The sequence below is a fragment of the Rissa tridactyla genome, chromosome 9, assembly GCF_028500815.1.
Source record: "Rissa tridactyla isolate bRisTri1 chromosome 9, bRisTri1.patW.cur.20221130, whole genome shotgun sequence".
NCBI lineage: Eukaryota > Metazoa > Chordata > Aves > Charadriiformes > Laridae > Rissa > Rissa tridactyla.
This window is the reverse complement of record NC_071474.1, coordinates 11,412,648-11,437,938: the sequence shown is the minus strand read 5'-3', so window position 1 is coordinate 11,437,938 and position 25,291 is coordinate 11,412,648. Positions and strand designations below refer to the sequence as shown.

Below are 25,291 nucleotides of genomic sequence, written 5' to 3'. Positions count from 1 at the left end.
TAATAAAATCTCCAAAACAAAAGAAATTAGCAGTTTGAGATTCATTCATTTTAGAATAAAAGTGGTCAGGTTTTTTTCTCAAAATGTTTCTCAAGAAAAATGTTTCCATTAAAAAAAAATGGTTTCTGATTTTAAAGCATCATAAGTTTATTTGAACTTTATTCTTTTTAGATTGTTTTGTGACAGCAGTAGTAGATCGCAATATATCAAAATATCAGGTTGTTTTATTACAGCAATACTGTAACTAAAGAGGGGCTATTTTGATCTTCATAAAGCAGAAACTGCCTTTAAATATTTTTAAAATAAAATGTGGCATATGGGCTGTGGGGCTTATTATGTTCTGGAATAATGTGAAAATTCGAAAATAAAAATTATATTTTTAATAAAGCTTCAAACCTCTAAAACTGAATTTCAAATGTCATCAGAATTTCATTTTTTCATTTTTCCATTCTTTAAGGAATTCTAGAAAACATGTTCCCTGCAAGTGAGGAAGGAAAAGTTTTAAAATGTAAACATTTCATGCAAAATGGAAACTGATTTTTTTTAACTACCTCAGACATAGTTTAAAATAGAGATGTGTACATCATAATTTTGTACTTTGTAGCAATTACTACCAGACCTAACTTCCCCTTTTTGTTCTGATTCCTTTCTTTCCCTATTAGCTCAGCCACCTCAGTTCTTCTATGACTTCTGAGAGCCCCATCCTACAGTATTCCCAGCACAAATCCCACAGGAATGCACATATTTTAAAGCTATGTGAAGACTGGGTGAGATTCTGAGGTCTGCTTCCTTTCATTTTACAAACTCCCAAGCGAGTTCTCACACAGGACATGAACCCAAATGTGTCCCAATACAGCAGCCTGATCTCTGCCATCATCTACATCCAAGTAAAAAATTTTTGCCCCTGCATCTGAGTTCAGATGACCCTTTAACAAATTTATGCCAACACTTTTCTTTATGGGAAGCACAGGCATTGGTTATTATTTATGCTTAGACTATGGTACACCATCCACGCAGCAGCGTTCCTATCTACTTTCAGGTCTCGCTTCCACGTGTTAATACAAATGAGTTGGGCCTATAGGACCTATCTCTAGGCTCCCAATGGCTTCAGTCAGGATTTGTTACAATAAAATTGGTGGAGATGCTGTTAGCTGCAGTGGAAGACGACATTTTCAAAGGAAAAGATCGTGTTCATTCACTTACGTTTCATGAGTCCCGAAAAAGAAGATGGGGTATTTATTTGCTGGAGGCTTCACGGCTCCTTCAGGGAGTTCATCAATCTGTGAGACAGAAATGGAAAACGGATTATTCCCAAATGTGGTATCCCTCATCCAAGAATCCCTACCAAGCTAGTGCAGGTATCCCACGGCCCTGGGAGGTCCCACCGTGTGCTGGGTGGGGAAGGGGAGATGGCTGCTGATTTTTCAGGCAGGCAGGTCACACAAAGTCAGCATATGACAGAAACGCTACAGGGAGACGACAGAAGACCGAGGAGCAGAGAAAAAGTTTTAATGATTTCATGGGCATTATAATACACAAAGGCAATAAAATCAAGTCTGCCTAATTTAAGTGTTAACTTCAGATGCTGCCTCATCAAAGGCACCGAAGCCCAGAGAGTAATCCTGTCTGTCTCGCACAGCCACCTGAATAACTTCTGCAACAAATGGGGAACAGATGGTATCTCTGAGACTCCGCAGCCGGAAAACCGGACAATCTCCCATTGGTGCTTCCTGGTGGTGATGGTGGTACCCAGTGTAAAATGCATAACGCAGGCCAGGGAGGAGGGCCTGGGATTCTCCTTCCTCTGCAGCACCCTAATACCCATTTTTGGTCACCGCTCCCCTCTGTACTCCATCTCTTCTTTCACATTTTATCCCTGGCCTCGTATTTCTCGAGATGGAGCTGCAGAGCAGCTAAGGGAGGGATGGTGAGGGTGCTCTCCTGAGATATAGCTGGAACTGGGACAAACCCCCCAGGCTGAGCAGTGCCTAGACCCCATCTTCCGATGTCTGACTGAGGGCGTTGCTCACGAGGCAGGAGGTTAGGTCCATGACTTAGTATTGTCCATATCTAATTTTTCAGTCCTCTGCAATAGCAATAACAGAGTCCAGGTGACTGCCCACATAAACCAGAAACGCAGCCTTCAATAAGATCTAAGCGCCTGCCTACCCAGAAATGGCACTTCTAAGCACATGTGGGCGTCTAAAATTAAGGGTCCAGAGAACTGTTTGTTTAAGAGGGAGCCTAATGAATCTAGAGATCTATGGGGCTGCACCAGAGAGCAGGTGAATGGCTTGCTGCCTGGGTCTTAGGCAACTCAAGCTCAACATAAGCATATTGAACCCTGCCAAATGTCACTGGAACCGAGAGCAAAGTGCTGACATACCAATGCTATATGAAATCTGCTCCTCAGCAGAGCACGGGGATGGAACCTGCATGTTTTCACTCAGGAGGCCAGGCCCACATGTGCTTTCCTTCTCTTTTCCTGCCGAAGGACCCCAAACACTGAATTCTTGTTGATTAATAAACACCAGATTGTTTTCCAAGGATGTTCTCTTTCACTGTAAAGCATCTGCTGGCTATGTAGCTCTCTAAGGAGTACAAGCTTTTATAAGAATTCAAGTCCTTTTGGTCTTTCTCAAGGACACCCGTTGGGGACAGAGAAACCAAAGCCACATGTAGAGCTGTAACATCACAAGACTTCTTTCTGCAAAATTACCATCTTTTAGGTCTAAGTGGAGCATTCTCTGAAGCTATGCCAAAATCAGAGGATATAAGAGCACTTCCAAACCAATGCCTTGTCTCTTTTCAGTGGCACAACCCAGGCGTGTGGATGGTGGGGCTCTGGCACGCTGGGCCATGTGTCACCATGCGCTCACTGCCCAGCATGGTCTGCAGGAGACCATCCGTAGTGGTCAGAGGTGTCACACACCTTGTGGGCACAGCAGTTACCCAACCTCTTTTACTTAACAAAGCTAATGAATTGATAAATAAAAGGAGAATCTATTATTTAAACGCACATAGAAGGAAGATACACGCTGGCGGAACATGGAAGCGTGCATTCATTTGTAGCTCAGCTGTGTGTAAGAAGAACTGAAAGGACCTGACAGGCTGTTCGGTGTCCTCTTCATCACCAGGAATACACAGAGGAAAGACTGCCAAAGATATTTTTTTAGAACTCATTATTTTCTGACATTAACTACTTGTTTTTAAGTAAGTGCCCATAATGTGGTTGGGCACATCATTTGCTCACTAATTCATGATTTAAATACAGTTATTAGACTATAGCAGTGATAAAAAGACTGCAGGGGAAAAACACCACAATTCACTTTACAAACTGATAGCAAGTCAGGGAGATAGCCTGTCCCACTCTGCAACACATTTTATGCCTCCTTAAAGATGGAAGTATCTACGCGTCAGACCAAAAAAGGCTGTGCTGGCAGTTTACCAAGTAGGGGGGTAATACACCTCAACTGTCTGGATGCCATAGCCACCTTCCTCTTTCTTACAACAAGGAAGATGCCCAGAGAGATACTAGACCCCATAAAAATGTGGGCTCCCACGACAGAGATGAACAATGTCTGCTGGGACTTGAGTGCGAATCTCATTCGGCTGCTTGAAACGCAGGGCCAGCTCTGGGCTGCGTTACAGAACAGCGCAGTCCAGTTACTGCCTCAGCCCTTTTAGGATTTCTCATGAAATAAAGCTAACAGCTGTAAATGATCAGTAAAGCGGAGGAATGAAGACATGCTTAGTAGGGAACGCTGATCAGAAGGGAATGGGGATCTTACATCACACGACGTGCTGTGCTCCAAAGCAGTGAGGATCTTCTCCTAAGCACCATCCCAAGCGGCGTTAAGCCTCATGTCGTATTTCCAGCACTTTACGCTGTTAGCTAAGGAGCAGCACCGAATCAACCAAGGACAGCACACACATCTGTCACGCAGCTCACCTGCTCCCCATTTCGTGGCATATTTCTTTATTCATCTGAGTATCCCCCTGACTGTGTATCATCACAGGAAACCATAAAAAAGCTTTTCATAGCTTTTGAAAGTTGGCATACACATACAAACACATGCAGTATAAATCTGCACTAAACAGCTCAAGGATAGACTGTTAATGCTCCCATTCTAACATTTCACTGTGCAGCTGAGGTCAAGACTTTTCCTGCCTTCACTGATTTTGCAGCAAGCTCCCAGCTCTCAGGCTTATGTCAGTAGTGCTGTAATGAGGTTGAACACGAAGTGACACTGCTATCTTACAGTCATTTAACTCCGTGGCAAAAACTCCAGGGAATTTAGTGAAGGACGAGACCCTCTACCATTAGGAAAGATCTGTTCCCTTTTTACCTGTTTCAGGCGAATCCTGCATTAGAGAGACAAGAGGAGAGCTTTGCACAGTCCACCCATTCCCAGTGAAACCGCCATAGCCCTCTGTGAATGCTGAGCCCCTGAGTGCTTATTTAGCTGCAGAACAGCCTCAGCACTCCTTGACGATTGCTGCTGTTGTGTAGTAACAGAAGGCAAGCAGTACAAGCAACCATACTGCAGCCCCCAGCTGCTGCACTCAGTCACAATTTATTCCCATCCTACAAGATGTTTTGGTTAAGTATGCTGAAGATTTGGATCTGGTATTTTCCCCCATATCAGCAAGATCAAAGACAGAGGGAGAGGGAGGGAGAGAAAGAGAGCGAGCGCGTGAGCACAAGAGCGAGAAAAGCATCACTGCTTCGAATCAGGAACAAAAGAGATAAGTGCACCCATGCTAGGACACAGTGTTGTAGTCACAGAAACCTCACTAATGACTAAAGCATCTGTCTATCAGAGAGCCAGGCCGTGATTGCATTTTGCTCCTGGAAGGAAACAAACAGATCCTAAAGTGCCCGTTATAACCTGCAATCAAACAGGAGCTCCATCCCCTCCCGAATCAGAGCAGACAGTGGGCTGCAGCTTGCTGCCACAGAAATGAGCGAGAGCAGCGCATGGCGTGCAAATCTGATACGTGCATCAGCAACGTCATGGGCAGCCGCTTCAATTATGGCTAAAATTAAAGCAGGTGGTTTCAGATTTCGAGTTTTATCCCCGTTGCTCCCATTGCTGTCATCTGCTTAATGAATAACAATTGCTTTCTTTTTGCACAACCTCAGCAGAGCTGCACTTCCCAGCATTTGTTTGCCGACCAAGCAGCAGAGCTTTGAAGACGTAACTGTGCTTTTTTTTTGGTAAACAAATGCCAGGCTTCTAGGGTCAGGAACACCGAACAGAAAACTCAACCTGGACCTCTCAAACCAGAGCAGGGCTTTATCAGATGGTGTTGCTAGGGACTACCAATGTGCAAGCATGAAATCTGCCTCCTTACATTGTAGTTTACAGGCTGGGATGTATATGCAGCCTGAATATTTCGCTCCCGGCGCTGAGTAACTGCTGACTTCTCAGGTAGTATTTCCAACCGGTTCTCAGGGGCTGGGTTTGGCAGTACTCGTACTGCAACATCTTCTTGCCAGTTGCCGTGAGGTCAGGGACCCTGGGGAGAGAGGCACTGGCTGGGTGGGTTGGACTGGAACTCGGCGCCGCAGCGCTGCGCGGAGGACAGCACGGAGCTGCCCTCCGAGAACAACAGTGGCTCCCAGAAGCACAAATCATCCCCGTGCCTGCCTGTGGGATAACGTGGCATCTTCCAGCCAGGCGGAGGAGCTCCCTGGGAGGGCTGGTGCAGAACCAGAGGAAGCTGCACCCCCGCCTGGGTGTTCTGCTCTGCAGAGCTCTACATTCCCTGCAAAATGGGAAACATGTCTCTCCGACACAGAGAGAAAATGGCAAGCTTTGTCTCACTGCTTCTCTATGTAAAGCAGCTTTTTGTGGAGGTTTACGTTATTGCAGCAGTCAAGAAAGGGGCAGTTCTGCCCGTCAAGGCGGAAGGGCATCCCAGATGCATCTTCTTCCACTTGGAGGGACAGCAGGTGTCACGTTGTATGGCTATCACAAAATCTCTGTGCTGTGGCTAAGCTGCTATTCAGAAGCAGGAATTCCAGGCTGTCACGGTGGCTTTCTGACCAGACCCTGTTCCATTATGTTCCAACTACACTGCAAAAAAAAGGTATTATGCAAAAATACCTATCAGGTCCAGATGTACAGACAAGAAAGCTTTACTTCAGCATGCAGAGACGCTTGTGTGGTCACTGAAACCCCAAGAACCAGTCCTTTTATTTTGCAAAATGAGGGAATTAAAACTGCAGAGCAGTAATCACTGATTGTTTTGACATACTGTAAATGCCTTTGATTGGCAAAAGCACACAGAAGCATTGCAGAGATCAGTATCTCCCACTGAAATCCCTGGAGTCACTGCACAGCAGTCCAGCAAAGGCCTATAGTATTTTTGCTGGAAAGTGGTTTGTGTTGCTTATTATTGCCCAACACATGCAAGCAGCTTGATCTTTTGCAGTTAGCTTATTAGCAAAACTCTAGATGGATAAAAGCAATACTCTTCAAAATCCATTATTAAAATAGGATATTTTGCTTTTCTACAACAGTTTATTCAGATGGATTTAATATGCTTTTTAATAGCTAATGCTACTGGGAGTCAGCAGTATGGCAGTATCTTTTCTAAACCATTATTTAAAATACTGTTCTGTAAAATGTAATTTTTTTTTTTCCCAGAGGATCCTAAAATGTAAAAAAAAAAAAAAAATCCAACCTCCTCCAAGCTAAAAACTGTGAGTCAAATTCTGTAGTACTTCAATCGAACAGTGATTCAACTAAAGCTGATTGGAGACTGCAGGATCTTTCTCTCATTTATCAGGACTATATGACATTTGAAGCAGAATACAACTCCTTCCCCGATGTACATCACATACTAGAACTCCTAGCGAGGAATGCTGGCATATGCACTTTTTCACCCATTAAAAAAGATAACCCTGTGAAGAGTGAGACCAGAAGCAGAATCCAACTTAATAAGGTGGAATTGCACAGCTACAAAAGTAAAAATTAAAAATGTCTCTGGGCATGGAATAGTGCCACCAGCAAAAACAAAAAGCAAAACAAGATTAAAAACAGCAGAGCATACTTTTGAGCACTGCTGAAAATGGCTGAAGGGTATCCTGCAGACAGCCAGAAATGACAATATAAAGACATCAATCCTCCTTTTTTTTTGTGCATGCTCAGGACCTCAACGAGATAGAAGACAATGAAGGGTTAGTTGGAGTCCAAACAATGCTGGCAGGCAACGTCTCACTAGGAAAGATCAGCAGCCTTGCAGCTGAGTTCAGCCCCTTTACATCCCTAATTAGCAGCATATTTTTAAGACAGCAAGCTGAAATACACTTTCTGCAGAGCTGCTTTAATCTTCAATATGAAAATGGGGCCAAAGCTTAGTTCTGCGTGACTGGTATCTATATGCATGACTTTGTAGATAACAGATCTATTCATGTGATTCAAGTCCTCTGTGAGCTTTTGTGGCTGGTGGACAGAAGACTGTCAGAGGAGGAGACTGGGGGATACAAAGACCAGTCCTATCTCTGCCACTGGCCTCTGGGATGACCTTGGCCACATCACTGCATCTCCTTCAGCCTCACTTTTACAAATCAGGGCTATGGTACTGTTCTCCTTATAAAGCACTTGAACTCCACTGCTAAAATGCTAGGTACTACTAATAACAAATACTTCCAGCTCTGTCAAAGGCAGATTTCAGGTTACCAAAGTGTAATCCTCCCAGTCAGCACATCCCAAAGACAGACTGCTGCAAAAATGCTCCATTTTCTCCAAAGGAAGTGTTTCCCTGCCACTGTGAGAGAAGCAATGGTGCTACCACTAGGATTTTTTTGCCGCCAGTCTGTTCCCTAAGGAAAGGAAAGGATGCGATCACACTATTTTCAGTCCAACTCTTACCTGCAATAACTCAGGGACACATCAGACAATTTTGCCAAACCAGCCAAAAGGAGAAAGGCCAAAGAGATATTAAGTTTCCCCACGTTTTGTGATAAATAGGCTGTCCATCAGAAGACGGACAGACAAGTAGCCCATCCGCTGAGAGACAGCTTGCAATGCAGGCTCAACCAAAACATCAGACAACAGGGAATCCACATAAAGGCAAGCCACAGAAAAATAAACTTCTTAAGTTTCATGGCTCACAAAAGTACTTTTTATTTGTGAATGGGTGGGGAGAGGTTGTTCACTTTCAATAAATATTGCCGGCTCTGAGGCATTTTGTGTTTACTTTTCTTCTCTTTAGGCATAGTGAAGCTTGGTTGTCCTTTGTCTGAATTATTTCTCAGATATCAAAATACTGTTTGCAATGTACATCCACCTGGGCAAACCATAGTGAGCCCACTAACACCAAATGAAAGCAGTTTCTGATGACAAAATCTGGTTATCCTACTTTATCATCTTACTACAAATATTTTTCTCTTGAAACATAAAAGTGTGCAAGAAATGCAATACAAAAATGTGTTTGGAAGACATACAGCAAATAAAACCTAATTAACCAGTCATCAACAAACAAGAAATTTTAGGGACTGCACATTCACAAACACCATATTGTTCTCCTGCCACTCTCTTTTCATAAGCCAAAGGGACATGAAAAGTTGTATCATCATCTTCCTCCCCAAAGTGCTCAAACCCTGACACTTTCTGTATCACATCTGCTAAAAAGAGTGGATGGGTGGTGTAAGAACTCATTAGACTGAGGAATATTTTTTTGGCCTTCCAATATTTACACTAGAATTTTACTATTTCATTGATTTTGTTTGTTTGTAAGGAAAAATGTTGTATTCATGAGACAGGATTCTTTGGCCAGTCAACTAGATCAAAACCCTTTCAATCAGATGCAGCCTGCCTAGAGCGTTGACATTTGGTCAAATACACACAACCAAATTTTATACTGGAGGCTCATCTGTTCCACATATCCAAAGCTCCATATTCCACTGTTCAAGCTTTTATTAAAAGAAGTGTTGCTAGTCCTTATACTCATATTGGCACACTTAAAGCCAAAAGGTAAGCAAATTTCTGGAAGGCTGCAGTCTCCTAGACTTGGCTGGCTTAATTTACTATTTCTTTTCCAATGTAATTTACTTCCCCAAAAAGTCAGTTAAAAAAATTGGATTGGCACAATATATCCAGGCTGAAGAATACCGAGCGTCCCTGTGCAATATTTGGTCCAGCTTCCCACAAAGCACACAAAACCCTGTTGACACTACAGCTTGCGGCTAAAATTGTTTTGAGTAAGGAAATGTGATCGATGGAGACTGCAGGTCCCAGAATATGAGCCTCCAGTTTGCATCAGGGTGAACACAAACAGAGTAGAGACAAAGAAGGGAACAATCTGCTTCACTCACTGCTGCCTGCAGGCTCCTGCTAGGGAGGATTCAAGCTTGACACTCTGGAGGTTGCAACTATCACCTGGGCCTTTGGGTACAGAAAACCTTCCTGCTCGTCTCCTCTGTGACCTGTTTTGTTACCACCAGCTGCAGCTAAGGAGTATAATATCAGGGGACTGAAACACTCCTTGTCGCTGAACAAGTGCCCGCATCAAAAAAGAACACAAAATCTTTGTCCCTTAAAAGCGCGGAACATTTTTAGTCTCCTGCAACCCTCTGAGGTTTGGGTGCACCAGCAGAGAGGAGACTACACGAGTGTCCTGACTAGTTCTCCGGAGGGAATGGAGACACAGCCAAGCATGTATCTGGCTTCATTATGTTGCCCTCTGTGGACCCACACGCCTTAAAGACTCACGGTCTTAAATACCTGAGTGTGTGAGTTCACACCAGAATATCTATTTGCAGGATTTAAGCAACTATTTTGAAAGATAAACTTCTGTTTCACAGTATCATAAACTAATTTACCCATTACCTACCCACCTTTTTGCAGGGCCGGGTAGCCTTCCCCAGCTGAGCTGGGTACCCAGCGCAGAAGCCACAGGAACAGGGATCTTCTGCAGGCAGCAAGTATGGTGGGATCCCTGAGCAGACAGTCCATCCTGGCGCTGAGGACCGCAGAAGGCCAGGCAGGCTCAGCGCACCAAATCACGGCACACAGGGTGCTCTTGTGAAGATGGTGGACTGGCACTCTGCGGCTGGGGAGAGGCCTCAGTCCAGATTTTGGGGCTATAGGATAAGTATAATCACCAAGCACCACGGGCACACAGGCCAATTATTTTGTAGTGATGCAAATAACAGGTACAACAACAACGTGTACGCAATCTGGGGGGAATGAGAAGCAATGAAATCTAATTGCAAAGCCAATGAAATAGAGCGATTTGCAATAATTTTTCAAAGGCAGGTTTTCCTGTTTCCTCTGCCGACAAACTGCGAACTCCTACTCACAGAAGAGCTCAGCGTCTGTAGAAAGCCTAGGATCGCTATAAACCTAACAACTGTCTGTAAATAATTGTTTCCATTACTCCTGAGCCTTAGCCACCATCTATGGTATAAAACAACCAATTAAACCAGCAGACTATTTTGCTAAGATGGAACTTTTGCCTGTGTCAACTGGGTCACTAAAATCATGGAATGAAACGAGATTCGTGGAGTCACAGTGGTCTCTATTGAGCACTTGGACCCAGCTTTGGTATTTTTACTGGGTTTGCTTTCAATCTTTGCTCAGATTTCCAGGAGCTGTCATTACGGTGTCAAATACTTTCTTTGCAAAGTCCCTCAGTCTAGGTTAAACTCTTAGGAATTTTAATCTGTCTGCCTAAAGAGAGTCAGGAATGAGTTTTTCCAAGCCAAGTCATACTCCTTCCCACCTGCTGGTTTTTCTGCTTCCAAAACCTCAGAATGAGAGTTTTCATTTAGTTTTGACCAAAAATGCAATGTTGCTTATATTTTGATAGTTCCTAAAAGATTAACACCCTTATTTATCAAAATGAACGTTTTCCTCAAAAAAAAAAATTAATAAAAATCTTAAGCAGCAGTTTACAGGAATGAAACTTTTTATATAAAACTATTCAAAGCACTCCATTATGTACATGCAGACCTATGACCACAAATCCTAATTACTAAACCATGTTAGAAAAAAATTACTTGAATGAAATAATAAAAACATGATAGACAAAAAGATGTCATTTTAGAGCTGTAAGTGGCATTAATGTCAGAGACAAACAGAATATATCAATATGGTAGTGACCAGACTTGCTAGGGTGGCATACCCATTATTCTAAAAAATTCATTCTACATCACAAACACTAAATCTGCGTTTTGAGCATGTCAGTACTGTCTTTTAATTTACGTTGATTAATCATGGGCTCGAAGTTGCCTACATGTTTATATACTTGCAGGATTAAGAGTTACTTTATAACATTCTTTTTTTCTATCCAATAAGTTAACTTGAATTTGTGTATAAGGTATGTGTAAGTATTTTGTGTTACTTTCAAATAACCTCTCAGAATATGGTGTTTCCATGAACACCAGTTGTCTACAAAACCTAGTGACTCAGCTGCAGTTATGTTACAGAAGTCACAAAGTTTACTCCAGAATCTGCTTTCTTCCAAAAGTCTCTGATTTTCTCTAACTTTCCTTCTCCAAACACCACCAAGGGCTTCTGGCCATCGCTCTCTCTCATTTCTATACCAGACTTGGAGGGGTAATCAGAAGATTAATTTTAAAGGAATGATGATTTTAAAAAGATACAGGCTGTCAAGGGACAAATTACACGTGTGGAACTGTAATAGCTGTTTTCCCGCATACATTAATATTAAATTTTTAAAACACTCTGAATGAGGAATGGCATCCATACTAAGCATGGGAGCTTAGCACTCTCCCTTGGCAGCTCAGTAAATAAACATGTTTGAAATCAGATTACCATTTTGTTTTAAAAAGCAGCTGTAAAGAAACAGCATATTATTCTGACTCATATTGTGCAAATAAGTGGAAAAAGGCAATTATGCATAGAAGAGAACTTGGTTAGTGGGACACATACCTGGAACTAGGAAGGACATTAGGGAACACTGCACATAAAAATTTATCCTGGGATCCAAATACAGTGTTTACATACACCTCATACAAATCAGCAAAATCCAACCAAAAAGCCTTTCAGTCACTATTCAAAATTTTAATTCTAAATGTCACTTGCCTTTACTTTTTAACACACTGGTGATGACACATGACACGACCAAACCATGCTCCACAACCAAAGCGTTTCAGCTCACACTGCTTTTAATCGCCAAGATGCCCAATTATGTCTCTCACGCAGCATTCCCGATGGCAGTCCTTTTCAATAAACCTGCCTGCCTGGGAGACAGCCCCGACACCCCTGTTATTATAGCGGGTCAGCTGTATTGCTGACATTTGACAAACAAGTAAACTAACACCTTCATCTAGCAGCAAATGTTTCAGAAAAAGTATAAGCTTCACATTAAAAAATTGTTCCACTTGCTCCCACATCTGCTAAAGATGCTGGTGTTTCTTCTTAACATATTGCCACTAAAATCTTTATTATTATGGGCTTCTAGAAACTTAACAGCTAGAGGCTTCATCCCGCAAGCACAGCTGGGCATACAGTTTGGCAGCATAAACAAAGCCGTTGTGTTTGTGTGATCAGATCCCATCCAGCACAATAACATGGCAATTATAAACGCAGGTGAATCCATTCATTTGTAAGGCAGGAGATGGCATAAAACATTTTCCAAAAGATAAGGGGAAAACATTCACAGCATTTTAATGCTGAAGAGCCCTGCCTGACAAATGTGTCTTCTCTAATCTGTTTTCATCTTTTAACAAGGAATTCTTGTCATTTTACCAGAAGTATCAATTCAAAAAACCTGCCCAGAAAACCGACCCACTCCCTTAACAACAACCAAAATCTCCAAAGCAGAGTGTCTCAAATAAATGCAGAGAAAACAAAATATTAACAGGTAGAACAAGCTTATTATTGGTGATATATCATTGCAGACATCAAAATTGTAACCACAAGGCTTAATAACTGTATGCTACCTTCTTCTAAAAGCTGTGATAGAAATACTGCCTGCAATAAGGAAAAATAAAGTTTGCATAATAGGAAGATTTTGAAAAAGAACTCCTGATACAAAGCAGCAAAAAGGGGTACCTGAAAATGTGAACATATGTGAGTCACCTGATACAGACACCATACGAAAAGAATTATCTGTTGAGTTTGCTGCACCGCTAATATCTTTCAAAAGCCCTGGTATTTGGAGAGGCACTGCAGTAAGAAATGTCATCTTTTATTTTGTTCTCTTTTAAGATGAACGTCTACCTTCTCCCTTAGGCTGTGGTCCTACTTTATGTTTCTACAGGCACAGCAGCACACATGTAAGCAGTTTTATTGAAATCAAGGAATGTTTACGCAGTCGAACTCATTCGATGCCTTTGGGACATGGTCTTTAGAGAGTAAACTAATGGGGTAGGTATCGTCTTCCTTCTGCTATTCCCTAACAACCAGGACAGCAACCCTCCAGCCCTGCAGTGGATCTGTGCAGGGCTACTCCTAGAACACATGGAAGGCCCAAGCCCGTGTCTGCTGGAGGATAACGAAACACAGTGGCAATAGTATGCTGCTAAGAACACAGGGACCTCAACTCTGCAAACACTTCTGCATGTGATTAATGCTGAATGAACGCTACCTAATTGGATTCCAGATAATAGTGGCTGAAGAAATCCTTACAGAAATCCAAATTTACACTAGCTCAGATGGAAATGGTGACATCTGGGCTGAAAACCAACGATCAACTAATTAGTTGAAGAAAAATATGACAAAAGATGCCACTACAGTAGGGCACAGTGCCTGGCATAAGATGCCTTGCTTAGGCATATTCCTTGCCAGGATGTGCCTCACTTAACAACTTCTTCCATGTTCTGGAAGAGGCATCTGGGACAGCAAGCTGGGAACCTTCGCAAATATTAAGACAAAGACAGTCTCTTATGCTCATATGTATGTCTGTATAAACATGCAGTCACTTCACTACACCCAGTGACGGTAAAACCAACATGACAACTGACTCACAGAGTCCTGGGTCTGTGAGAAATACAGGCTGTAAGTAAACCAAAATTTAGTTTGCAAAAGGGAAAAGCTAACACATTTGGGAAAAAGGATTGGCAACGTAAGAGAGAGAAAGCTGGAAGCAGCAGTACTACGGGAAGCCAATAGTGGACCACAAGTTACATTTGAACAACCAATGTGCTGCAAAGGTCAAGGCAATATGCAGAAATCCCCATATGCAAACACACATCCTGCCAGAGAGTTGGCAGACAACCCTCACGTGGTGCAACCGCACCCAGGAAAATTATTTTGGCTCTGTGCAGAACATCACTGTACAGCCTGGTAACAAGCTGAAGGAAGCTAAAGAAAAATACACAGATATTTATGTCAATGCACACACCAAAAAGCTATCAATGGGGCTGGAGGGGTTGATTTACATACAGTGACGAATAATAAATTATATCCCAAGGAAGGAAGGCCATGCATGGACGGCCTCACTTCTGCTATGGGGTCCAAATCACCTCCCTCCATGCCTGCTGGCTCTCGAGCCCCCTCAGCCCTTGTACTTGGGTGGTCTCCGCAGCAGCAGCAGGAAAGAGAAAGGCAAAACTCCTTGAGAGAAGGAAGGACACAAACCTCCTTTCGAGGCACAGTCATCTGCTTTCTGGCACCATCTTATGCTGCTTTGCCAGGATGGCCAACCTACGGCAAATGCTACTCTAAACGCCACTCCATCAGGGCTTTTCGCCCTTCCCCCAGTCCCCAGCTGCTGCAATGCGAAGACACTGATACGTGCCATAGAAAGTGAACCGTAAGTGCCCTACATCTGAAGTTTTCCCAAAGGATATGTGGAGGAGGAGCTGGAGGAACTGCCTCCTAGTTACCAAACAATAGGTTAGGGACCAGTGTAACAGACAGGGACAGAAACCTGGATTCTTGTTTTCTTCAGGTGGAGGAGATTCCAGCTGAGGAAGACAACCTGTCCTCCAGGAATTAGAAGAAGGGGTTCACAGGATCCCCTTCATGGAAGCTTAAACACTGTAAAACGTAAGATTTGTGGAGCTGAAGAAAAACTAGCAAAAAAGAGCTGCTTGTATCCAATGACTTTCTAGGCAAAATGCATAAACATTTCAAGGGAAGGACAGTAACTCCAGAACTGTTCTTTGCAACTGTAGCATCTGCCCCTCTATCTGTACCTTCCTGCTTTTCCCACCTGGATTGCATCTCCAAACTGATGCTACGTATCTCCGTAAGGTCACTCCCAATGTTATTATTAAGTTTCAATATGTACTTATATTCAGTACATTTAGTAACCCAGTCTGATATGGGATTGATTCCCAGAAATGGTTTGCATTATTGTGCAATTGTGTCTCGAGCTCTCCCAGACTTATAAAGTTTCTCCTACTCACTGTCTCAGTGTGGTTTTACTTTCTGTGCTATAAGTAGCTTCACAGGTAGGTGCTTTCCAAGCCCAAAGAGTACAAACTTACTGACTTTAAAGGCTGACACACTGTTTCCTAGTTGACGTGGGTGACACCACAGAGACACCCGTAAGGTCCCTACGGTCTGGAATTTTTTCCTTCCTCCCTGGCCCTACTTGCTCTGCTGTATGTAGGATGCTTTGTTACCTGATGCTCTTAAAGAAATTCTTTGGTGTATGATATTCCTTGCCCTGTTTTTCCTCTTTTGTTACATGATGTCTTCTATTCAAGCAGCCAAACTAGAGCTGGCAAACAGCCTCTCTCTAGGTTTTTTACACATTGCTGCAAGGCAAAATAAACAGTTGTTTCCAGTTTGCATTTTTGGGGCTACAGATGTATGCTAATTATCCTTTCAGTCTGCTAATGGAGAACTGAAAGAGATTTAAATGTACTTTTCTAAGGCAGAGACCAAAGTCTGTGGACACCTGTCCCTTCTAACGTTGGGCTTTGTGCTACCCAGAGCACAGCACAATGTTGTCTCCTCCCTTTATGTTGACTCTGAAGGCATTTTCACATTTCAGCAGGGCTTTACAAAAGGGCAGGAGACAGAGATTAAATCCTTCTGAAATTCAAGAACATTTTTTGTCTTTTCGGAGCAGCAATGATGCCAAGGATAATATTTGGGTTGACCTAAGACCATTTGAAGGATGGGGAACTTCAGAACGGGGTGACAGGAACCACATCATAACATGGGAATTTCATTGTTTTGTTAAGATACTGTAGTATTTACTCTAATTTCTTACCTTAGTCTTCTAGAACAAAAAATAAATATAATCAGACAAAGAACAACCCCAAAGCCAGGTCGCATATATCCTTTAGGTTGAAAGTAGGTATTATCAAGACTGTCATTCATGTCAAATAGTCTGAGTAGAAGAAAGGAAAACTGGAAATGAATCCGCAGCTTATTTCCAATTTCTGTATCAGGTTTAAAGCTGGCTGTTACACAAATGAATGAAACAATCTCAGATGTGCAAAGCCAGCAATGCAGGGACCTTCCCAAGAGGAGGAAGCAAGGATCTGTTTCCTTCTTTAAGTTTTACAAGTTTTACCTCATGATACTTACTTGTCTGCCAAATATTTCTTGGAATCTTTCAAATAACTGTTTATTCTAGTTACTCCTGTTGTGCTTCACCCAAACTACTGGGCCCTTCTCTGTTGATGCTGCCTCTGCAGGAGTCCAGCGTCAAGTGACGTGCTACCACGACGATGTGCTACACCTATGTTTTAACCATTGATCTTTTCCATGGGGGCGTGTATATCTCTGCACAGAATAGGTATGTGTATACATACAGACACATACGTGTCCATGGTAAGTAGAGATCAGATGCAGGTGACACAGGGGGAAGACTTGAAAAGTACCAAGGTACCTAAAGGCACAGCGAAGTACTCATGTTCAGCTAATTCCTGACACCTTTAAAAAGCTGGCTCCACAGCCTCTTCCTGCCTGCTCCACACGGCTACTTTCCAGTGTTTGTTGCTATATTTATCACTCGAATTACAGTATCACTGAGAGGCCTCAGGCAGACTGGTTCTCCCTTATGCCTCTCAAGCATACAGTGGAAAGGTCTCTACTGCTCAGACAACACCATTTCAAACAGTTAAAATGTCCAAGCTCTCTACATTGTCATCACTTTTCCAGCGTTATCAGGAAATCCTTTCATCTATCCTCAAATGACAATTGTATATACTTACTGTCAGCAATCACTTGCTTACAAGATTTTTATTACCCTAAATGCAGGAAGACTCGTTGATGCATTATTATGATGGGGAAATGAAGAGTTAAGACTAAAAACTCAGCCTTCGTTTTGCTGTCTGCTTACAAAAAATCCATTCCAGTTGGGAGTCCTAAAAGGTTCTTTACACAATAATAAAAAGAAGAGATCTGTCAATTAACATAATGGAAACTAACATTTCTCATATCTTTTTGCAGTAAGAACATACAGATTGACTTGACAGGCTACAAATTTCACTGAAAGGGGCACCCTTCCTTCAGACAAAACATATATTCAATGATTTCCATGAGATTAGTTGATGAAAATTACTCGGTGGCTTCACAAGGACAAAGAAAAATACCTAACAAAAAGCCTGTACAGTATGGGTATAAAAAACTTTAACTGCTTATTGCCTCAAAACTTCTGAGACAACTGTCTTCATTCTGGGTCAGCTTCACTTGGACTTAAAATCATGACACTGCAGGAGAAAATGTATTCATCTATTGTCGTTCACACACAAAAAAATCAAACTTGCACATTTAGGGCTAGTTATTTAAACTAATTAAAAAAGAGAGAGATTTAAGGAACTGAATTTTAAAGACATTTTCCCAAATATCCCTGTCTGCACTAACACCAAACATAGAACATCTTGTCCCCAAAATGATTCGTTTGCCCAACAAGAGCAACTGGAAAGGTTTTACTGTAAGCTACGGTTCAACTTTGTGTATAAAAATTACTTCATTTTACACTACAATCCTCAGATGAAATCTCTTTTTAAGTCACACTTAAAGCAGAATGCAGGAGCATGGAGAAAGACTATCAGCTGCTGAGGTTCCCTGCCTTCCGAACACTAGGAGAATTCACACTTCACTCCTTGTTATTTTTGTTTTAGGAAATGAAGGAAACAGTACTTAATGAGCTGATGAAGTCACTGAAAAGGCACTCACCCCTACCCTAAATATGACCAGATATCTGCAAATAAAAGTTTAAATGCTATCTAAGCAACATGTGTCAACCTGGTGCAGAAGGTTTAAGTAAAGTAAAAAAGTAAAAAACAATTCCATAAAGGACTCACTGCCTTAAATGCACTCTTTTCAGATGCAGCAGAGCAGAAGTCATGGGAGTGCTGCCTGAAGAAGCCAACAACTTCACCGTTAGTTCCTTAGTTAAGACAGACCTTTGCTGTGACCAGCAAATCATGTCTCATCTTAGATAGGAACAAACAGAGACCTACCACGAAAAATCGCTTGCAGATCTCCAAGGAGTGATGTATGAGTGAGGTACATAATTAAAGAGGGAGAGAGACGGATGAAGCTCCAAGTTGGTAAAGGAGAAGTCACAGGAGACTCATATTTAGTAACACGGCAAAAGTGAGGTCATAAAACAGAGCAACCAAAAGGGGAAAAAGGAGAAAAGCACATGGTGAAGGACTGGACAGGTCCCAAATGGCCAAGGAGAAAAGCTCAAAAGACTGCAGACTGGGTTTTGGCAGAAAAACACAGGGAAAGATCTGTTGTCTATTTCTGATGGACCCTTTGAAGTTTTCTGGATCTAATCTGATTTTTGTCTGTCATTCTTTGCCAAAAAAGATAAACCCTGCCAGAGAAAACCTACCTTCCCTTGCCCTTATACTAATAAGAAAACAAATGGTCTGTTTTAAATATCAAACACTTAAAATGTAGAATCCTTCTTCTATGATGTGTCTGAGTGTTTGATTTTTCCAAGCTGCCATACTTGCAATTATAACTGACCAAAATTGTTCCTGCTGAAGTATCTCGTGTTTTACCAAACTATGTCAGAACATGGGCCGTGGTCATGCACTGAGAGCTTCACCACCGTCAACCCACTAGCTCTATCCATACTTCGCTGAACTGGAGGAGAGAGGTTTGTTTACTAAAATGCCTGTGTAGGGGTGTCCAAACTATAGATTTTTAAATTTTTCTTACTGATACTGAAAATCTTTGGGAATTCTGTCACTCTGTAGTAGTAATTTCTTTTAATAGTCTCTGATATTATATTACACTATAATACTATAGTGTTATTAGCCTTATCTTTTTAGGCTCTGGTCTTACGAAGTCTTTAAGCGTAAGTTTACATTTAAGCCCTTCCCTTGGATTACTTTAGCTCATACTTTATGGTGCCTTACTTTCATGACTTGCTGGATGGGGGACATAGTCAACAATACTGAAAAAACACACTCAGCTAAAAATTATCATGTAATCCTTACTTTTATGATCCTCAGCCCGACACAGACACTAGTTCCCATTAAAATGTATTACTCTATGTATTACAAGCAATACGCTAAAAATTTCATACCCATTTGCAACTCTAATACATTAAAGTGCCCCAAATACCATTTTGCCATTGCTATTGGCAGATGTTTTTTAATAGCGATATTCACAAATAGGATTGTCAGCTAACTAGCAGATCTGGAGTTCAAGTAGGTGTTAATTCAGAGTAGCAATAAAGGAACTGGACAAGACAAACAGTAGTCCAGAAAATAGGAAATTCACCTTCACAAAACAGTAAATAAACCTTCATAATAGTTAGTGTGACACCGTCACTTTAAAGGCTGTGTTCTCCTCCCAGCACAAAATCTTCAAAATAGCTCTAAACATCCATGTGTTTTACACCGAAATACATTGCCTTACCTGCTTGGATCTCTTTTGTATTGTCCCAAATCAACTTTACCATCCCCACACAAACTATTGGTGTTTACTCAAATCTAGTTCTTGTCTCCCCAGCTGTATGATCCTAGATTTCTGTTCAATAATGGCATTAGCCATTTTTTTTGGGCATGCTCTTATTTTATTGAGGTCATTCCAGACTTTTTTCTCCGCGCTCTACAGTTGCACTAACAGCTTCCTTCCTATTTTTAAATCAGCAGCTAATTTCAGCAGCTAAGTGCCTATTGTTTCTTCAGGGTCACTCATAAAACAAACACCATTATTGATCTTTCTGAATCTACCACTAGTTTTTCCCTTTTATCTCATCTGAGTGACTATTCAAGGGGCAATTTCTCAATAAACCAGGACATCTATCCTAGATAAACTAGGGGATCCGAAGAAAGAGATATCCTAAGAGATGCTCCTATCACGGCAGTAGCCAAGCAACTCATAAATGTTAGTGATTTTGTCTCCCCAACACCTTTTTAAAGGGAAAAGTGTTGCTAACTGTCTTTTACAGACATGGAACTAAGACACGGTGCTTCAAAGGCAAAGACCACTCATGAAATGTAGAACAAACTGAATCCTTATTTCCTATATATTAACCACAACAGCACCTTCCCTCTATTTTTGCATGCACCGTGGATACACAATTGCTTATTTATTGGATTACAGCGCCTGATGACCTGGCCAGTTGGTATTTATTCTGCATTTTTGATGAGCATCTGAAGACAACTGACATCGCAGGCTAACATGAGAACTGGGTTAAACCAAACTGCTGCCAGTATTTTATCTACTGTTATTACTTCATCTTCAATTCAATTCTTGTAGCCTAATCCCTAAACCTATTCACTGTCCTCCACTTAAACTAAAGGAAATTTTGTCTTTACCCAAGAGCACATGATACCAAAATGCAAAGCAGCCCTTCCAGGTAATAAGACCTAAGTGACATCTTTCAGACACCAAGTATCTAAAAGCATCTTTTGAAGAGAGTGGTTTTATTCACCAATTCTGTTTTAACAGGGTATGCAAAGACAAGATTTACCAGCCATTACTGTTTTCGCCAAGTGTGTCAAGTTTGTTCCTTTTCAAATTAATTCTATCACTAAATCAATCCACAAAGAAACTTTAAATGCAGTTTGACTGCTATAAAGCACCATCAATTATTAGGCAAAATTCATCAATGGTCCCTGGGTGTATCAACACTACTGGGACACTTTCTTCACAGTTTCTCTCTCTTTACTCACAGTGATGAAAGTCAGGCTTGCCAGTCATCTTCTTGCTGATGGCAAGATCAACGTACCTCCAAAGAGAGGGGGTAAAAAGCTAATGGTCTAAGAGTAGAGATCACTGCCTACACTGGATACATCTGCAGTGTTGTGCCCCATGGAGCTGGCTGAGCCCACGAGCATCATACCTAATGAGAGGCAAGAGTAACTGAGCTAGGTGCAGATCTGCACTAGCGCAGCTGGACTGCTTCTGGGATCTGAGTTAGATTCTCTGTGTGACACTACCCATGCACACAAAAATACTCGGTTGATTCTGAGCCAGGTCAGTTATGTCTGTGTGTTTCATTAGAGGGCAGGCAGAGTCCTTCTGTCCTGCTTTAACACTTCCCAGGTTTATTAAACACAGTTTAAGAAGTTTGTCCCTAGGCAGGAAATTCATGCCATAGGTGTCAGAGATGCAAAACACCATTTGGTAGGGGCAATAACACTGCCATTTAAATGTACTGTTACTTGTATTGTTAAGCTAGTATATTAGCATGAAATACTTACATTTTTACATGAGAACATAAAGATCAAACACGCTAATTGCATAATGAATAAAGAAGTAGGTAGCAAAAACTCAAGGACCTGGAAACAAGTGAATCTCCTGGATAAAAGGCATTCAGTTAATCAGAGTATGAGTTGCATTCTCAACTCAAACACTTCTTTTATTTGTATACAATAATGTTTTCTGGGAAACAAAATAAAGACTAGTGTCCTCACTAGGTTTTTCCTTTGCTTACGGAGTGTGCATCAGGCAAAACTTGGCAACCAAGATGAAAAAAAGTCCTAGTAAAGATGGTATGAACTGTACTTTTCACAAGCAATACATTAGGTTCAGGCAGACATCAGCCTGATGGAACATAAAGTTGCGTGTAACAGCATCATGTGTCACATTCTGTGCCTCTTGACACTCAGGTGAACTAAAACCCAGTACTAATGCTCCCCTCGCCCGACTGCCCTCTTCCTACCCGATGTCAGACTCTGGGCTCTCTGCAGTTTCTACATCCGCTTGCCAAGTCATGTTAAAACTAGAGACTGCTTTGTCTTCGCTTGAACTTTACATCCTGTTAGTTTGCACAAAGGAAGTCAGTTATGTTAATAGCACACCTAGGTTTTCCAAGTGAAGATGTACTCTGTTGGATATTATTGCCAACCAGATACCTATTTAGACACTCAGTCAAAGGCCATGACCAGCTGCATAGCATATAATGATTTTTTTAAAGGAAAGAAAACGCCATTAAAACAAAAGGTGATGTTCTGCTTCTGGGTAAACAAACGGGAACTTTACAAAGGCTCAAAAAGGAAAGGGATTAACATGCTTCAACGTGGTAATGGTCTCAACTGTTCACATTAAAATTTTCACAGTAAATTAAACCATGACAGAGGTAGGAAAGAAGTCAATTTTCAGTGGCTCATGCTGTTCTGCTGACATAAATTGCCATTTTTGAGGTATACATCCACCAACCTGTATAATGATAGAATAACAAAACCACAACCCAGTGTTGATTAAGTTTGGCCTTTTGCATGCTAATTTTAGCCTGCTCTGCCAAAAGAATTGAATGCACTACCTTATTGACATGCTTCTAGATATTTAGCACCCTCTCACTATTGTTTCTTCACCAACCTTTCCTTAAACCTGTGGTGTTGGCCTTCCCTCCTTGTACAGCATCTGCTGTTCAACACCACTCCTCCTGCTGCCTCAGTTATACTCAGGACACCTTTCTGCCACTTACATCCATCCTTTTCCTGGGCTCTCTTGTCAAGGGCAATGCTAAATGTCCGTCCATCTTTCTCTTGCCCATCTATGTTTTCCCGCATGTTGCATACAACACTTCATTATCTTCATGCTCTTTATAAAGACCAGCAACTTTCCTTGACTAGAAAACGATGGCACAAAGCACCACTCAGTCATCCCCGTGAGGTTGGAGAAGACAAGTAAGTACAGACTCTCACTGGTTGGTGCCTGCCAATGGGTCCACACAACGGGCGTTACACAGCGAGTTTACACAACAGTGACCAAGAAGGAGGGAAGGGACAGGCGGTGTGAGTGTGCCACGGTACCAGACCCCGCGGAGAAACCTCTGCTCCACGTTATTATAGCGGCACCAAAAATGGATGTTCAAATACAATGGGGCGCTTATCTGACTGCCAAATGCCCACGATGCCCTTCCACCTCAGTTAGATCACGGTGGCGTATAACAAAATAATGACAAAGGACTATGAAAGAAAGTCAACGCAGTAAAAGACAAAATAAAAGCCAGTGTCTGAGCGGCAGGCCCAACACCCAGAGAGCCGGTGTGCGAAGGGCCGGCCAGCGAGCGGTGGGCGAGGGGCCCAGCACCCCGCGGGGACCCCGCCACACCTCGCTCAGCGCCAGGCCCTGCTTCACCTCACCCAACCTCTCCACACCGAGCCCCGGCCGCCGGGCTCCCCCCGCAACCCGCCGCCCTGGGGACAACCGCAGCCTGGCTGCGGGCCTGCCCCCTCCCCACATGTTCCCCGCTAGACCTGCCCGTCCCCCTTCCCCGCACTGGTCGCCAGGCCCGGCCCGAGGCCTTGTCCCCCCGCCCGGGCCCTGGGCCGCGCTGGGCCCGGGGGAGGCGGCCGCCCTGCCCTGCCCTGCCCGGCCCCGGGCGCCGGCCGCGGGGGGGTGGGGGTGGGGGCCCCTCTGCCCTACGGGGGAGCCGAGGGGGCCGGGGCGAGGGAGGGCGTATAATAAACAGCATCCTTGTCGGCAGGCAGGGCTGCCGGCTCCCCGAGCCGCCTCCCCGCGATAACAACCCAGGTACAGCCCGCGCTCGCCCCCCCTTCCCTCCCTTCTTCCTCCTCCTCCTCCTCCTCCTCCTCCTCCCGGGGGGCCGGGGGAGAAATCTGCAGATCAAAGAAAAGATGCACAATAATAACGGGGTGGGCTCGCACCGCGGCCCCCCGTCCGGCGGGGCCGGGGCCGGGGCCGGGGCCTCCAGCGGAGGCTCGCCGCGGCCCGGCTGCTGCCCGCCCGGCGGGAGGGCGAGGGGGGCGGCGGCGCGGGCCCGGGGCCGGGCGCCCCCGCCGCGGTACTCACCCGGGCCGGCCAGTGCGGGTACCCCTTCATTTTGGCGAACACCAGGTCTCCAGCCTTGTATTCTCGGGGCCGCGGACGAGCCATCGGGAGCCGCCGCGGGAGCTGCCGTGTGTGTCCCCCCCCCCCCCCAGCCCCGCACACGCCGCCCCGCACACGCCGCCCCGGGGGCAGCCGGGCGAGCTCCCCGCGGGGTGCGATGCGCCCGGGCACGGGGCGCAGCCGGGAGCGGGGCCGGGCCGCGGGCAATCCCCGATCTCTCCGGCGGCGGCGGCGGCGGCAGGAGAAGATGGGGTGTGTGTGTGAGTGTGTGTGTGTGTGTGTGTGTGAGTGTGTACGCGGGGGAGGGGGAGGCCTTGGACACAACCCCAGCAGCCCCCGGTAGCAGGGAGCCGGCTGGCGGCGGGGCGCCTGGCCGGGCGGGGGCGGCCGGGGAGCCCTCACCCCGCGGCGGCGGGCGGGCGCGGCGCTGCCCGCGGCCCCCCCGTGCGAGCTGGCTACGCCGCCCGCGCCGCCCGCTCCATCCCCGCCGCAGCCGCCGCGGCCCCGGGAATATGGAGCCGTCTCCTCCGAATTACTCCTCGGGCAGCGACCGAAAACAGGATCTTCTTATCCCCCCCCCCCCCCCCGCCTTCTCCCGCCCGCGCCTCCCCCCCGCGCTTTCCCTTCCTGTTATTTTCTAGGTACACAGATCGGTTTCTATGAAAATAGGAGAGCAGAGAGCGGCTCCCGGCCCTCCCGGCCCTTCCTTCCCAGCTGAAGTATGACATGGTTCTTTATGCGCGCCCGACATGGAGGCTGGCCGACCAGAAGCCGGCTGAGCCCGGCTGATTTTTGCAGCGGGGCCCCCGAATTCCCCTGGCCGGAGGGTCCCAGCCCTTGGGCCTGGCGGGTGCCCTGTCCCCGCTTTGGTCATGGAGACCCAGGCCCCAACACAGATCGGCTCCCCGGGGTGCCCTGGTCCTCCAGCACCCCGTCAACAGGCCTCCCCAGCACCCTGGGGGTGCCTGCAGATCCCTGGCTTCACCCTGGCCCTCCCCATGCAGCCAAACACCCATCCCCGGGCAAAGGCCTGGCCACAAATCACAGGGTTTTCCCAATTTCTGTACCCAGCCTCTTCCCTACTGCCAACCTTCCTTCTCAGCCCCAAACTCAAAAAAAAACCCCACCGCTCA

General features: G+C 44.3%; 1 protein-coding gene across 1 annotated transcript in view; it reads right to left on the bottom strand.

Annotated features, from left to right (window-relative positions):
- The window catches only part of HDGFL3 (HDGF like 3), a 38,808-nt gene extending 14,245 nt beyond the window's left edge, over positions 1 to 24,563 (bottom strand). Inside the window, exons 1-2 of the mRNA XM_054213812.1 lie at positions 24,120 to 24,563; positions 1,204 to 1,280 (exon numbers count right to left, since the gene is read on the bottom strand). Coding sequence (XP_054069787.1) covers positions 1,204 to 1,280; positions 24,120 to 24,203 — 161 coding nt within the window. The 5' untranslated portion in view covers positions 24,204 to 24,563. The remainder of the gene's footprint in view (positions 1 to 1,203; positions 1,281 to 24,119) is intronic.
- Between the last annotated feature and the right edge of the window lie 728 nt (positions 24,564 to 25,291).